Source organism: Bombina bombina, chromosome 8 (genome assembly GCF_027579735.1).
Source record: "Bombina bombina isolate aBomBom1 chromosome 8, aBomBom1.pri, whole genome shotgun sequence".
Classification (NCBI taxonomy): domain Eukaryota; kingdom Metazoa; phylum Chordata; class Amphibia; order Anura; family Bombinatoridae; genus Bombina; species Bombina bombina.
In genome coordinates, this window is record NC_069506.1 from 192497981 (window position 1) to 192515480 (window position 17500).

General features: G+C 38.0%; 1 protein-coding gene across 1 annotated transcript in view; it reads right to left on the minus strand.

Moving 5' to 3' along the window:
- The window catches only part of LOC128638691 (testicular acid phosphatase homolog), a 259980-nt gene that overhangs the window by 33459 nt on the left and 209021 nt on the right, over nucleotides 1-17500 (minus strand). The window contains exons 7-9 of the mRNA XM_053690813.1: nucleotides 13625-13757; nucleotides 6695-6777; nucleotides 3507-3613 (exon numbers count right to left, since the gene is read on the minus strand). Of these exons, the coding sequence (XP_053546788.1) occupies nucleotides 3507-3613; nucleotides 6695-6777; nucleotides 13625-13757 (323 nt within the window). The remainder of the gene's footprint in view (nucleotides 1-3506; nucleotides 3614-6694; nucleotides 6778-13624; nucleotides 13758-17500) is intronic.

The window sequence follows — 17500 nt, forward strand, 5'->3', positions numbered from 1 at the left end:
CTCTCTCTCTCTCTCCCCCTCTCTCTTTCTCTCTCCCCTCTCTCTCTCCCCACATCTCCCCCCTCTCTCTCTCTCCCCCTCTTCTCTCTCTCTCTCTCTCTCTCTCTCTCTCTCCCTCTCCCCCTCTCCTCTCTCTCCCTCTCCCCTCTCTCTCCCCCTCTCTCTCTCCCCCTCCCCTCTCTCTCCCCCTCTCTCTCTCCCCTCTCCATCTCCCTCCTCTGTCTCTCCCCCTCTCTCTCTCTTCTCTCTCTCTCCCCTCTTTCTCTCCCCCCTTTCTCTCCCTCTCCCCTCTCCCCCCCCCCCTCTCTCTCTCTCGCCCTGTCTCTTTCTCCCCTCTTGATCTCTCTCTCCCCTCTTTTGAGCTGTTTGAGCTCTCTCCATGGCCTTTCACAGCCCCGCCCCGACCACGCCCCCTTCACGGACCTTCATGCTAGGCCCCGCCCCCTTTGCAGACATCCATGCTAGGCCACGTCCCTTCACGCTCGGCCACGCCCACTTCTTCTCGCTGCAGTCGGCAGATCAGGTAGGGAATCTAAGGCCAGGTGTGTTTGTCCTCGTGCTGTCTGTGCATGACAGCTTCAGACACACACACTTGGCCTTTTATAGTATAGGATATGTACACATATTTTGAGTTTTGGGGTCCCATAACTTGCTAGTTTCTTCCTCCATAGGTAGCTACACAATTCTAATCCTAATGTCTTCAACAAGCCCATATTGTTGTTATTATTATTATTACTTTTACAAATGCTATATCTGTAGATCTTCAAACTTTTAATCTTGTTGAATCACACCTTTACGTTATAGATACATTTTAAATCTTCATTTTATCAGTTGCTAGGCCCTCTTAAATATCGGTACTAAGGTTTAAGAGTGACCAATACAATTGATAACCTACCTCTCCTTATTGTTTTAAGTTTAGTTAGGTCCAAGAGTGACCCCTTGTATAATGAGAGGCATATTTCCTAGAAAAAATGAGGTTCAAACTATATATGTGTCTTGTTCCTACCATATTTGTCTTGTCCTGTCAATACCCATATGAAACTGTGCATGAGGTTGGTCAAGACTCTTATTATTATAACAGATGTATACTCCCTTCTGTATTTTATTGTTGTAACCTGTACATGACATGGATACCTGCTTCTACTGTGAAAGACTGTGTAATGGTTGTTATAATTTACTAAAACCTCAATAAAAAAATATGAGTTTAAAAAAAAAAAAAAAAAAAAAACTCCAACATTACGTGTTTCGACCCTCCCACTTAGGGCTGGACACAGGGCTTCATCAGATGTTACTCATAGTTGCTACAGCAGTTAAATCAGTTTAACAGTTTAAACAGTTATCTAAATTTAAAAAAAGACTGTTTTTCCATTTAACATTTAAAGAGACATTTGCTACCACTATACAATTCTCACAATTTCATGTTAGAAGTAAAATAACCTTACTAATACTTAACCTTACTTATACTTAAAGCTAGTGATTATTTTGTTTATCTCTTCATACCATACACTGGGATGTTGTTAACACCTAACATTACACCATATTGGATTTACTCACATGTCAATAATTCTATACACATCCACCTTCACTAGGTACCTAGTGTATTTACAGGTTTTCTCTGCTGAACTACAAATACTGATACTTATAACAAAACAAACAAGCATATTCTATTTTCTCATTCAGTCCCCCCGGAACTAGGGTATTCAATCTGTACATCCATTTAGATTCATGCTGTAGAAGCAACCTATGTTTTCGATCCTCTTCTTTTAGATTTTAGATGTTCAATACCCATAACTTTCAATTTAGAAAAATCTGAGTTATGGCACATCATAAAATGCAACTTGACTATCTGTATACTCATTTTTATGTCTTTAATGATCCCTTTTCTGCTGGAAAAGGTTCTAGTTCTGTCAGCTACAGTTTGTGAATTGTTAATATTATCAAATTACCTTTAATTATGCAGAATGACCCCTTGTTCTATAAAATCTTTCTAAGGTTTCAAAGATATGCAATACCTCACTGTGTTTATAAATCCATCTATATATAGTGTCCTGTATGAGGACAATAATATTGTATTAGCGTGTTTTACAGAGAAAATATGTGTTTAAAATAATATATATTTGTTTAAAGCCGCAATAACAATAATAATTTCCATCCCAGTGAGGTCATCACATAGAAAGCATTAATATATGACGTAATTCTATACTAAATATTTTTCTAAACTACATTCCTGAGGTGCATAAGTATATAATAGTGTTGCTCTCTGTCATTACTAAGAGGAGCCACTGGCTGAAGCTTGTGTGCTTTGTAAAATCACTGGTAAATATAATCAAATGTATTTTCATATGCAGCCACTCTTCCTTTTTTAGCCATTTGCCTAGATTCAATAAAATCTGTTTGTAAAAAAAAAAATCTCACTGAACCCTCGTCTCCACACTGGTGGGAGATGCGCTCTGTTATAATGAATGCAGCTGCATCTATCTAGTAACCATTGACTTCTCGCGCATAAAACAAATTTGATGGTGAACTTAGGTGTCAGAAAAACGCCTTCAGAACATTATAGATCAAATGAATTAAAGAGGAGAAAAAAACCTCCTTCTATAAAACAGTACACTCTAAAATGAACAAAAAAAAAACTTGAAAATGGTTAAAGAGAATAAAATAAAAATTAGACAACCTAGTCAGTTTTGAAATACTCAGATACAACCACAAGACGGGGCAACAGAATCATTATGAATTTTGTATGCTGGGCCAAGAAAAATCCTGACCATGGCTCTAGAACGCTCTAGAACACCCATGTCCAGCCCCTGGAGACATCTCTTTTTACTATTTTACCATTCCAAACATTTACATAAACTATGTTGCAAGCGTGTTTACCATGTGTTGTGGTTGTAATTACTGCTTTCCATGTTGCTAGCGATTCTCATATGATGTACAATATATCATGTATTTGGCACCTCCCGTAACTATAGTTGGTAATGTAATGCACATCCACTAACGAAACACTAGAAAGATAAGTGAAGCTATACTCAATTAATTCTAATATTGCCTTTACAACTAGGTCCGAATACCTCCCAACATTTCTCAGAGGCTTTCCGGGATGCAGGAGTTTCAAAAGGGCCTGTTGGCATTTAGCAGGCAGGGCAGAGTTGAGGGCAGATTGTAGGCAGGGTCATGGGCAGATCATGGGTATGCCTTGTTAGTTTGTGGGCACATCTAGGTGCTGCATGAGCGTTGCAGATAAAGTCCTTAGTTCAATCAAAAGCTGTGGGCACGTAGCAGGACAGACCTCTCAACCCATAACAATTGTGCAGGTTGCAGGACAGTTGGGGGTATAGTTTCCTAGGCAACCTCATCTATGAATGTAGGTCACTGGCCAATAGTTAAACCTAACCTTGTATGTGATTTTAGTTAGTATACTATTTTTGAATAATTATGTATATTACTGACATTTTATGATATATTTCATTTGGTGCAGTTCATCTCCAAAATATAATTAAGTCACTTACCCATCCTCTTCTTTGAAAAACTCAAACATATGACATGCCACATATGGTGGGTGTAGTCCATTGTAAACCTTCAAAGCAGCTTGCAGGACTATGATGGTGCTGTCATGCTAAAAAAAGATATAAAAGGAGAATAAAACAAAGCCTGATTAATTAAATGTAATGTAATCCATCAAGTCTACAAATATACAGTATGTCTTTATTTACTCATATTAGATTACAAGTGGTGCTTTAACTGTTGCGAGCAAGCGTTTTCTGGTTTTTGCATGCATTGTAAATAGCGCCATATTACAAGTTGAAAGTAAACACGGTCGCTAGAGTGTAAGCGCATTTTATGCTGCTTGGGTTAGCATGACTGAAACCCTTCGCGTAATGGGTAGTGTGTTAAAAAAATTAAATTGTACTAAACAGAACATAAAAACATTTTAAAATACAGTTACCCTCATATAAACTGTTACGTATACCAGGCTGCCAAGGCTACCCCCACCCCCCTACTATCTGGCTCACTCCTTTTTTCACCAGATTTAGCATTTTCTTGGCAGACGGGATCTCCTAGATTCTTCCTATTGCTTGATTTGTGTTTATACCTCCTCACAGAAGAGCTGATAGCTGACCGCATAACCCCTTTCCGGCCAGCCAGGCTCCTGGAACTACTGGCCAGCCACACCACCCCGGACATCCGCTAACATATACCCCAGGTTGCTCCAGCAGTCCTTTGCCCCTGAGCTCCGCTCTTTTGGGGATGGATACCCCCTAGGGAGGGCAAGAGGTGGGGTGATTGCTGGAAGGGTGCTCCCCCTTGGGGTTTTGGACCCCCTTACAAACCCTACTTCCCCAGGCTCACCCGGTGTACGTTTTATCAGCTGCCACTCTGGACTGTGGCTTCTGGGGACAGAGGGCTTTCCAACGACACCTTGGAAGTGCTGCCGCTCATCCAGGATCACCCCGAAAACCACCACCTCTGTACCACTGGGACTCTATGGACACTATGGGGGGCACCAGCCTGTCTGGAGGGGTGGGAATGGCAGGAGATCTTGGGGTCAGATAAGACCCTTATCAAGATGTGCTGGGTGTATATAAGTCTGTTCGTGGCTCACCTGAATACTGGTCCTGTCTGGGTATTTGGGTGGGCTCCAGCTGTAATCATTTCTTTCTGCTCTCTAGCACAAAGCTCCAGGTATAGGAAGGACCTATATATATATATATATATATATATATATATATATATATATATATATATACAGGGAGTGCAGAATTATTAGGCAAGTTGTATTTTTGAGGATTAATTTTATTATTGAACAACAACCATGTTCTCAATGAACCCAAAAAACTCATTAATATCAAAGCTGAATAGTTTTGGAAGTAGTTTTTAGTTTGTTTTTAGTTATAGCTATTTTAGGGGGATATCTGTGGGTGCAGGTGACTATTACTGTGCATAATTATTAGGCAACTTAACAAAAAACAAATATATACCCATTTCAATTATTTATTTTTACCAGTGAAACCAATATAACATCTCAACATTCACAAATATACATTTCTGACATTCAAAAACAAAACAAAAACAAATCAGTGACCAATATAGCCACCTTTCTTTGCAAGGACACTCAAAAGCCTGCCATCCATGGATTCTGTCAGTGTTTTGATCTGTTCACCATCAACATTGCATGCAGCAGCAACCACAGCCTCCCAGACACTGTTCAGAGAGGTGTACTGTTTTCCCTCCTTGTAAATCTCACATTTAATGATGGACCACAGGTTCTCAATGGGGTTCAGATCAGGTGAACAAGGAGGCCATGTCATTAGATTTTCTTCTTTTATACCCTTTCTTGCCAGCCACGCTGTGGACTACTTGGACGCGTGTGATGGAGCATTGTCCTGCTTGAAAATCATGTTTTTCTTGAAGGATGCAGACTTCTTCCTGTACCACTGCTTGAAGAAGGTGTCTTCCAGAAACTGGCAGTAGGACTGGGAGTTGAGCTTGACTCCATCCTCAACCCGAAAAGGCCCCACAAGCTCATCTTTGATGATACCAGCCCAAACCAGTACTCCACCTCCACCTTGCTGGCGTCTGAGTCGGACTGGAGCTCTCTGCCCTTTACCAATCCAGCCACGGGCCCATCCATCTGGCCCATCAAGACTCACTCTCATTTCATCAGTCCATAAAACCTTAGAAAAATCAGTCTTGAGATATTTCTTGGCCCAATCTTGACGTTTCAGCTTGTGTGTCTTGTTCAGTGTTGGTCTTCTTTCAGCCTTTCTTACCTTGGCCATGTCTCTGAGTATTGCACACCTTGTGCTTTTGGGCACTCCAGTGATGTTGCAGCTCTGAAATATGGCCAAACTGGTGGCAAGTGGCATCTTGGCAGCTGCACGCTTGACTTTTCTCAGTTCATGGGCAGTTATTTTGCGCCTTGGTTTTTCCACACGCTTCTTGCGACCCTGTTGACTATTTTGAATGAAACGCTTGATTGTTCGATGATCACGCTTCAGAAGCTTTGCAATTTTAAGAGTGCTGCATCCCTCTGCAAGATATCTCACTATTTTTGACTTTTCTGAGCCTGTCAAGTCCTTCTTTTGACCCATTTTGCCAAAGGAAAGGAAGTTGCCTAATAATTATGCACACCTGATATAGGGTGTTGATGTCATTAGACCACACCCCTTCTCATTACAGAGATGCACATCACCTAATATGCTTAATTGGTAGTAGGCTTTCGAGCCTATACAGCTTGGAGTAAGACAACATGCATAAAGAGGATGATGTGGTCAAAATACTAATTTGCCTAATAATTCTGCACTCCCTGTACTGTATATATATATATATATATATATATATATATATATATATATATATATATATATATATATATATATATATATATATATAAATTGGCCAAAGCTGAGGATGAGTAAAACATGGTATCCTGTTGCTAGGACTGTTAGAGGCTGAATATAGACAGCAGTAGTTAAAGGACCAGTAAATACAGTAGATTTGCATAATCAACAAAAGCATGATAACAGGACAATGCAATAGCACTTAGGGGTCGATTTATAAACCCCTTCAGTAGGCTTTGCACTCTGCACTGAATATAAACACATTCACCCATCTAAAATCTAATGTCTAAAGACATTAAATGACTATCATGGATCTTGTTGGTATGTGGATATTATGAAGACTATTGAGGACTTACTGCTGAATACATGACCATTTTCAGTGGTGATGATTTGTGTAGGACCTCTGAGAAATTTCTTAACACAGCATCTACCAGGACTCCTGCGAAGACAAATTTAGGTTTACTGGAAAATTACATATTTTAAGAACAGATTCTCCTTTTAGGAGACTTTTGAACAGTATTAGGTCACTTTCCTTCAGGGTCCATTAATGCAACAATTCACACATCATGTTAAATGGACATGAAAGTCAGATTTATAGTTTCACAATTCAAACAGAGCATGAAAATTAAAAAATAATTGTTCCAAATTGTGCAGTTATGTTGCCAACAAGATTGGGTGCTTAGGGACCTTCTGTCCCATTCCTCCCTCCCACGTCCCAATCGCATACACCCTCCATGCACTCCAAGCATTACTATTGTATTCCTGCCCCTTCTATACTTTCTACTTGATCTCTTGTCTGCTTTTTGCTTTGCATTCATTTGCTGTTTATCTGATATACTCCAGTGGCCTTATTTTTGTCGTTGATTCTTTGGTCCATTTCTATCCCTCATTGGGGCACTGTGTTGCCTCTACTATCATTACTGCCGACTACCTTGAGGCATGTTGGATAAAAAAAGGACAATACATAGCTATAAAGTTTTCTCCTTCTCCTTCTTGTCCTTCTTCTTTTAATGGCCTTGTTTCCCATTCAGTGTATTTCTAGTCCTCCATTTTATTTATATATATATATATATATATCTTATACATTTTACAGTGATGGGACCTCAGTTTGAACCCTGTCAATGGTATATATGTACTGAGTTTTCTATCATCTTGACATTGGTTTCTCACTAAAAAGTTAATAAATAAAATAAATAAAAACTTTCCATTTTTTTTTTTTTTATCAAATTGACTTCCCTTCCCTTAGTATCTTTTTTTTTTTTTTTAAAGAGCATACCTAGGTAGGCTCAGCAGTGTGCAAGTTTTTTGGGCACTTTATAGCAGCATCTGCAAGAATATATGTTGCAGACATTGCTGCCATATAGTGCTTATGAACCATGCACGTTCTTGATCCTACCTTGGAATGATCTTCAATAAAGAATAATAATGAGAACAAAGTAAATTTGATCAAATAATTAAAGGGACACTGAACCCAATTTTTTTCTTTCATGATTCAGATAGAGCATGCAATTTTAAGCAACTTTCTAAGTTACTCCTATTATCAATTTTTCTTCGTTCTCTTGCTATCTTTATTTGAAAAAGAAGGCATCTAGACTTTTTTTGGTTTAGGACTCTGGACATCATTGTTTTATTGGTGGATGAATTTATCCACCAATCAGCAAGAACAACCCAGGTTGTTCACCAAAAATGGGCCGGCATCTAAACTTACATTCTTGCATTTCAAATAAAGATACCAAGAGAATGAAGAAAATTTGATAATAGGAGTAAATTATAAAGTTGCTTAAATTTTCATGCTGAATCATGATAGAAAAAAAGGGGTTCAGTGCCCCTTTAACTTGGAAAGTTTTTAAGAATTGCATGCTCTGGGGGGTAGTTATCAAGCCGTCAACCTCAAATACGCTGCGTATTCCGCAGCGTATTTGTGGCGAGGCTGATACGCCTTAGTTATCAAAGGCTCGAGACAGGCAAAAGTAGAATTTTGTGACGTAAGCTTCGATCCGCCGGACTCAGTCCGACACAGATCGATTCTTACGTCACTCCAGATGTTCCGCACACAAGTGCGGCACAATCTCACTACTTTTGCTAGCTATCAAAAAACTAGCAGGTACGCTCGGCACTTTTACGGCCCAGCGTACCTGGTTTTCAAAGCGCCAGCCTGGAGGCGGCGGATCCCATAGGAATCAATGGGAGTCTGACCATAGCGAAAGTACAAGTTCGCTGCTGACAGACATCCCATTGATTTCTATGGGAGCTGTCTACACCTAACACCCTAACATGTACCCCGAGTCTAAACACCCCTAATCTGACCCCCCCTACACCGCCGCAACTAAATAAAGTTATTACCCCCTAAACCGCTGCTCCCGGAGCCCACCGCAAGCTACTCTATACATATTAACCCCTAAACCGCCGCTCCCGGAGCCCACCGCAACTATAATAAATGTATTAACCCCTAACCCGCCGCTCCCTGAACCCGCCGCAACCTATATTAAATGTATTAACCCCTATCCTGCCCCCCCTACACCGTCGCCACCTATAATACATTTATTAACCCCTAATCTGCCCCCCCTACACCGTCGCCACCTATAATAAATTTATTAACCCCTATCCTGCCCCCCACTACGCCGCCGCCACTGTAATAAAATGATTAACCCCTAAACCTAACCCTAACCCTAACGCCCCCTAACTTAAATATTAATTAAATAAATCTAAATAAATTAACTCTTATTAACTAAATGAATCCTATTTAAAACTAAATACTTACCTTTAAAATAAACCCTAATATAGCTACAATATAAATAATAATTATATTCTAGCTATCTTAGGATTTATTTTTATTTTACAGGTACCTTTCAATTTATTTTAACCATGTACAATAACTATTAAATAGTTATTAACTATTTAATAGCTTACCTAGCTAAAATAAAGAGAAATGTACCTGTGAAATAAATCCTAACCTAAGTTACAATTACACCTAACACTACACTATACTTTAATAAATTATTCCTATTTAAAAATAAATACTTACCTGTAAAATAAACCCTAAGATAGCTACAATGTAATTAATAATTATATTATAGCTATCTTAGGATTTATATTTATTTTACAGGTAACTTTGTATTTATTTTAGCTAGTTAGAATAGTTATTAAATAGTTATTAACTATTTAATAACTACCTAGCTAAAAGAAATACAAAATTACCTGTAAAATAAATCCTAACTTAAGTTACAATTAAACCTAATACTACACTATCATTAAATTAACTAAATAAACTACCTACAAAGAACTACAATGAAATACAATTACATAAACTAACTAAAGTACAAAAAATTAAAAAAGCTAAGTTACAAAAAATAAAAAATTAAGTTACAAACATGTTAAAAATATTACAACAATTTTAAGCTACTTACACCTAATCTAAGCCCCCTAATAAAATAACAAACCCCCCAAAATAAAAAAAATCCCTACCCTATTCTAAATTACATAAATTTCAAAGCTCTTTTACCTTACCAGCCCTTAAAAGGGCCATTTGTGGGGGCATGCCCCAAAAAGTTCAGCTCTTTTGCCTGTAAAATAAAAATACAACCCCCCCCCCCCAACATTAAAACCCACCACCCACATACCCCTAATCTAACCCAAACCCCCCTTACAAAAACCTAACACTAATCCCCTGAAGATCATCCTACCTTGAATCGTCTTCACTCAGCCGAGCCACCGATGGAACTGAAGAGGGCATCCGGAACGGAAGAAGTTAATCCTCCAAGCGGCGCTGAAGAAATCTTCCATCCGATGAAGTCATCATCCAGGCGGCGCTGAAGAAGTCTTCGATCCGGCCGATGTCATCTTCAAAGAGGCGCTGAAGAGGTCTTCTATCCGGGCGAAGTCATCTTCCAAGCCGGGTCTTGAATCTTCCTTCCGCCGACGCGGAACCACCTTCTTCACCGACGGACTACGACGAATGACGGCTCCTTTAAGGGACGTCATCCAAGATGGCGTCCCCTCAATTCCGATTGGCTGATAGGATTCTATCAGCCAATCGGAATTAAGGTAGGAAAATCTGATTGGCTGATGGAATCAGCCAATCAGATTGAGCTCGCATTCTATTGGCTGTTCCGATCAGCCAATAGAATGCGAGCTCAATCTGATTGGCTGATTGGATCAGCCAATCGGATTGAACTTGAATCTGATTGGCTGATTCCATCAGCCAATCAGATTTTCCTACCTTAATTCCGATTGGCTGATAGAATCCTATCAGCCAATCGGAATTGAGGGGACGCCATCTTGGATGACGTCCCTTAAAGGAGCCGTCATTCGTCGTAGTCCGTCGGTGAAGAAGGTGGTTCCGTGTCGGCGGAAGGAAGATTCAAGACCCGGCTTGGAAGATGACTTCGCCCGGATAGAAGACCTCTTCAGCGCCTCTTTGAAGATGACATCGGCCGGATCGAAGACTTCTTCAGCGCCGCCTGGATGATGACTTCATCGGATGGAAGATTTCTTCAGCGCCGCTTGGAGGATTAACTTCTTCCGCTCCGGATATCCTCTTCAGTTCCATCGGTGGCTCGGCTGAGTGAAGACGACTCAAGGTAGGATGATCTTCAGGGGATTAGTGTTAGGTTTTTGTAAGGGGGGTTTGGGTTAGATTAGGGGTATGTGGGTGGTGGGTTTTAATGTTGGGGGGGGGTTGTATTTTTATTTTACAGGCAAAAGAGCTGAACTTTTTGGGGCATGCCCCCACAAATGGCCCTTTTAAGGGCTGGTAAGGTAAAAGAGCATTGAAATTTATGTAATTTAGAATAGGGTAGGGATTTTTTTTATTTTGGGGGGGTTTGTTATTTTATTAGGGGGCTTAGATTAGGTGTAAGTAGCTTAAAATTGTTGTAATATTTTTAACATGTTTGTAACTTAATTTTTTATTTTTTGTAACTTAGCTTTTTTTATTTTTTGTACTTTAGTTAGTTTATGTAATTGTATTTCATTGTAGTTCTTTGTAGGTAGTTTATTTAGTTAATTTAATGATAGTGTAGTATTAGGTTTAATTGTAACTTAAGTTAGGATTTATTTTACAGGTAATTTTGTATTTCTTTTAGCTAGGTAGTTATTAAATAGTTAATAACTATTTAATAACTATTCTAACTAGCTAAAATAAATACAAAGTTACCTGTAAAATAAATATAAATCCTAAAATAGCTATAATATAATTATTAATTACATTGTAGCTATCTTAGGGTTTATTTTACAGGTAAGTATTTATTTTTAAATAGGAATAATTTATTAAAGTATAGTGTAGTGTTAGGTGTAATTGTAACTTAGGTTAGGATTTATTTCACAGGTACATTTCTCTTTATTTTAGCTAGGTAAGCTATTAAATAGTTAATAACTATTTAATAGTTATTGTACATGGTTAAAATAAATTGAAAGGTACCTGTAAAATAAAAATAAATCCTAAGATAGCTAGAATATAATTATTATTTATATTGTAGCTATATTAGGGTTTATTTTAAAGGTAAGTATTTAGTTTTAAATAGGATTCATTTAGTTAATAAGAGTTAATTTATTTAGATTTATTTAATTAATATTTAAGTTAGGGGGGCGTTATGGTTAGGGTTAGACTTAGGTTTAGGGGTTAATCATTTTATTACAGTGGCGGCGGCGTAGTGGGGGCAGGATAGGGGTTAATAAATTTATTATAGGTTGCGGCGGGTTCATGGAGCGGCGGTTTAGGGGTTAAACTATTTATTTAGTTGCGGAGAGGTGCGGGATCAGCAGGATAGGGGTTAATAATTTTATAATAGAGGGCGACGGTATAGGGGGGGCAGGATAGGGGTTACTAGGTATAATGTAGGTGGCAGCGGTGTCCGGGAGCGGCGGTTTAGGGGTTAATACATTTATAAGAGTTGCGGCAGGGTCTAGGAGCGGCGGTTTAGGGGTTAATACATTTATAAGAGTTGCGGCAGGGTCTAGGAGCGGCGGTTTAGGGGTTAGTAACTTTATTTAGTTGCGGGGGGCTCCGGGGGCGCCGGTATAGGGGGCAGAACAGTGCAGTTTAGTGCGAGTGCTTAGTGACAGGCTAGCAATAAAGCTGGGAAAAAGCCGAAGGGCAGCGAGATCGGATGAGTGATAACTGTCACAGTCCGCTGCTCATCGCCCCGCGGCTTTTTGACAGCTTTATTTGATAACTTAGGCAAACGTATTCAAGGTCCGCGGCGGCGAAGGTAGGCGAGCTTAGGCGGACGTATTGGGCCGGCGAAGCCAGAAAAGTAGACGGCTTGATAACTAGCCCCCTACGTCTGAATCATGGAAGTTTAAACAGACAAACTAGTGCAAAAATTGCATGTTCTAATTTATTAGAGAATGTAATTTTTGCATTATAGACATTCCAGTTCCTGCATCCACTAACCCTTTTGGGGGCCTGCAATTTATTAAAAGAGTTGCTGCTGACATACTTCTAAAGTGTGGTCTAAATATTGGACAAATAGCATTTTAAATGTGGGTGCACAATAAATAACCAGCCATTACAAGTGGCTGGTTATTGCTACAATGAGCTTGCGGTAGCAATTAGCGCTCATAAAATTAACCAGAGATCAGATCTCTGGTTAATTTTATAAATTTTCCCCAATTGGTCCCAAAATTAGGAATAGTTGCTTTATTTAAAAAAAAAAAAAAAATAGAGAAAAAAGTAGCATCTTTTTGTCAAATAACTGCACAAAGCAGTTTTGTGGGACTAAAGTTGGGTGGTTGAAAAATAACAAACAGCACTGTATATACACATATGTATATATTCATAAAATTTGCTGCACGACTTTACCCCCTTCGCTGCGCTAGTTCTCATGGTGTGTCTCACGGCATAAGAACGAGGCTCCCATTGGAGCCTTTGGAAGCACACTCTATTGAGCGCATAGCTTCTGTGCAATGCAAACGCAAGGTCGTGTTCGCATTGCGCTGCACTACAAATACCAGCTCACAAGTCGTAATCTGGCCTTAAATATGTTGCATTGATCTGACTTATTAAATGCTATTACTTCACAGTGCTTACTTTACATGTTTTGGAACTCATGGAGTTAGAGAATATTCATCTTTGTTATCATTTATTTATACTAAAGCTGCCTAATTTGGTGTCTAGTAGTTACTATGTTTGTTTGCTTTTCTTTTACTTTCAAATTTCACAAATACATGCTATATTTTATTTATTTTTCTCAAACCCATTATGCACTCTGACGTATGATGAGCTAATCTCAAACACACAGAGGATTTTCTTTTTTTGGATGAAGGAAGAAACATCAAGGACTCACCCCCAGTAAGACGAGCCTTCTCTGTAGTCCTATGAATGTCCACATGCAATTTGATTTCAAAGTTAGACATATCTTGTAGGGTTTTAAAGACATCTGGAGTGGCCCATGTGGGGAGGGTAAAATTGTGGGATTTCTGCAAGTGTTATATATTAGCATTAGTCAATAGTAAAACATGATATACAGTATATACTTTATATATGGATATCGTACCATCTTTTTGGTGAAATAATGATTTTATCATATTCATACAATACATACTAACATTACCTCATTGCAAATAGAAAAAAATGAGCCACTGCACTATGACAGGAGTAAGAGGCTGAAGGGTTATGTATAAAGGCACTATTTGTTTTATTGATTAAGCATAAGACAATATTTCTTTAAATGGACACAAAATAAATTTTCTTTATAAATGCATAATATATCTCAGCAATTAAAGATTACTTTGCAAAAGTTCTGCATACCAAAGAAAAGTTTCATAATATTTAAACTATAATTTTTGCTAGTAAAATTTGTATTTTGCAGTCCAGGGATATACCCTTCTAAAAGCTACTTATTCTATGTTCTTTGCTGAGGCTAGTTAGTGGCAGATATAATTTAAAGGACAGTCAAGTCCAAAAAAAAACTTACATGTTTCAAATAGGGCACGTCATTTTAAACAACTTTCCCATTTACTTTTATCACCAATTTTGCTTTGTTCACTTGGTATTCTCAGTTGAAAGCTAAACCTAGGAGGTTCATATGCTAATTTCTTAGACCTTGAAGGCCGCCTCTAATCTAAATGCATTTTGTTAGTTTTTCACCACTAGAGGGCATTAATCCACATGCTTCATATAGATAATATTGAGCTCATGCATGTCAATTTACCATGGAGACAGCTCTGATTGGCTAAAATGCAAGTCTGTCAAAAGAACTGAAATAAGGGGGCAGTCTGCTGAGGCTTAGATACAAGGTAATTACAGAGGTAAAATGTGTATAATTATAACTAGGTTGGTCATGTAAAACTGGGGAATTGGTAATTAAGGGATTATCTATCTTTTAAAACAACAACAATTCTGGTGTTGACTGTCCCTTTAAGCTGCTACAGTGATCAAATAATTACTTTGTAAAATGTAGCAGGGCTAAACTTGTGAATTTGTAGTGGAAATAGGAAAACCCACATTTTTTTAAAGGGACACTGAACCCAAATTTTATTTCTTTCGTGATTCAGATAGAGCATGCAATTTTAAGCAACTTTCTAATTTACTCCTATTATCAATTTTTCTTCGTTCTCTTGCTATCTTTATTTGAGAAAGAAAGCATCTAAGCTAAGGAACCAGCCAATTTTTGGTTCAGTACCTGGACAGCACTTGTTTATCAGGTTGTTCACCAAAAATGAGCCGGCATCTAAACTTACATTCTTGCTTTTCAAATAAAGATATCAAGAGAACAAAGAAAATTTGATAATAGGAGTAAATTAGAAAGTTGCTTAAAATTGCATGCTCTATTTGAATCACAAAAGAAACATTTTGGGTTCCGTGTCCTTTCAAGTTAAATCATAGAGAGGGTTGGGGCAAAATACATTATGAAAGTATATTGCCAAAGTGTTTTTACAGCACTTATTTTTTTTTATCTTAGAATATCAAAGTGCTTCTCCTATAAAGAGACATTGAACACTAAATAAATGCTAGATAGAATAATGTTCAAAGGAAATAGTAGCCTGAGAGTAGTATGCAAATGTATATTTTAATCTCTATTAGTTGTTTAAAAATTAAAAAAATAAGTGTAAAGTTTAGTTTCTACAAAACAATGGGAGCTGCCATGTTGTAACCTAGGTTTCCTTCTCTGCTTAGGCAAAGTAGAAACAGTTATACATGGGTCACTGCTTCAAAATAATTTAAATGATTAAAATGTTATATTACAACGTCAAAGTATTTAAAGTCCATTTAATGGTAAATAAGTTATTCATTGTCAGAAGTCAGGACTTAAGTTCTTAAAAATGGCTGCAGTACATAAAGACACAATCAAGTTTCTAAACAACCAGTTTAAGATATAAACTATAAAACAACATATTTCCTTCAAATATATATATATATATATATATATATATATATATATATATATATATATATATATATATATATATATATATATATACACAAATGTAGATAAAGTGGCACACACCAAACAAGCAGCTACCTGGTGCACTGCAAAATGAGTATTGCATAAAGATGGTGTTTCAAATACACACACGGCTTCAAGTGTGTTTGAGGTATCTGAAAGCAGCAGGCAACACAAGGGATTTCAAATAACAAGCATTTAATTCCAATCCAAAGGATTAAATGCTTGTTATTTGAAATCCCTTGTGTTGCCTGCTGCTTTCAGATACCTCAAACACACTTGAAGCCGTGTGTATATTTGGAACATCATCTTTTTATATATATATATATATATATATATATATACACATACATATACTAACACACACACACATAGACATAAGACAGGATCCGTGAGCATCGGGACAATATAAAATTCAAATCCCAAACCAGCAGTGTAGCAAGACACTTTGTAGCATTTCACAACAGTAATCCTGATTGTATGAGATTCTTTGGCATAAACAGAGGCATTACTAATAGTAGAGGTGGTGATAATGATAAGGTTCTCTTTCAAAAGAAGTGCAGATGGATATATAACCTCACTACCATTAGTCCTAATGACATGAATGAAAAATTAGATATGGCCAGTTTTCTAGAATAGATTCCTAAACTTGATAAGATTTATACTTTTTCTAGCCAAATTACTGAAATAAGTCTAAATATGTATGTATTAGCATATAGTTAACTTGTTTTGAGAATCTCTGAATATAAACTGTAAATAGGTATATGTTTTAAATTGTGTATATTATTTTTGAGTCAAACATTGTATTGGCCCCTTTAAGTTGTCTATATTTCACCTCCAATATGGGCGGAGTAAGTAGTGCTTTAAATAGCCCGCAAGAAGCATTGAATCTAACAAGCCCTGAGGAAGCCCCGTCTTTCTGATGACGAGGGGGTGAAACACGCGTCGGCATTGGCTGACTGATTCATGTGACTGACACGCTGAGTTGTTTGGTCTTGAAAGCAGTGGCAGACGCCGGAGTCTAGGCGAGTTTGCTGGATGGCGGAACTATTCTGTTACCTGGATATGTAACAGTGAAGCTTGGATCCTTTCATTTAAAGAATTACAGCAGGACCTCTTTGAGCCCGTACAACGTTTTTCAGACAACTACACATGCAGATGCAACTGACAGAAGAGTATGTGACCGATGTGCTTATCGCCTTAATCACACGTTTGCTTGGCAATATTAACCCTGCTTTATGCTTACAAACTGGCACTCTTCTTTAATCTAGCTTCTAATCTACTGGGATAAGAACCAACTCCGTTTGCCCTATCTGGATACTTAAAATCTGGCTCTGACTGTTACACCTGTTCTCTGGACTTTGCTCATTACAGCTAATAACCCTGATTGTAAACATTTTTGCTCTACATCTGTCCCTTATATATCTTGGTACCCATGGCATTGAAATACTTTGTATATGTGGGTTTTTGTACAGAGCTCTGTTTTGTCCCGTACAGTGTGGCCACGCCCCTTCCACGTGTTGAGTGGCTATATACAGACAACTTAGATCCCTTATATTTTCCTCAGCTCAGACCTTGCCTCCTCTGTCCTTTGTGGGTTCTGATTCCTGAGTGGGTGTAGTTGCTCTGTTTATACTCGTACAACTCATATTCTTATGCCTGCAGGGGTATTTTTTTTTCCTTGTTCTATATAAGGCACATTCTCAGCTGTGTCATTCCAGGACCGGTCCTGTTTTATTGTTGTTATTTTGTTTTATATGTATATTTTTTCAGTGA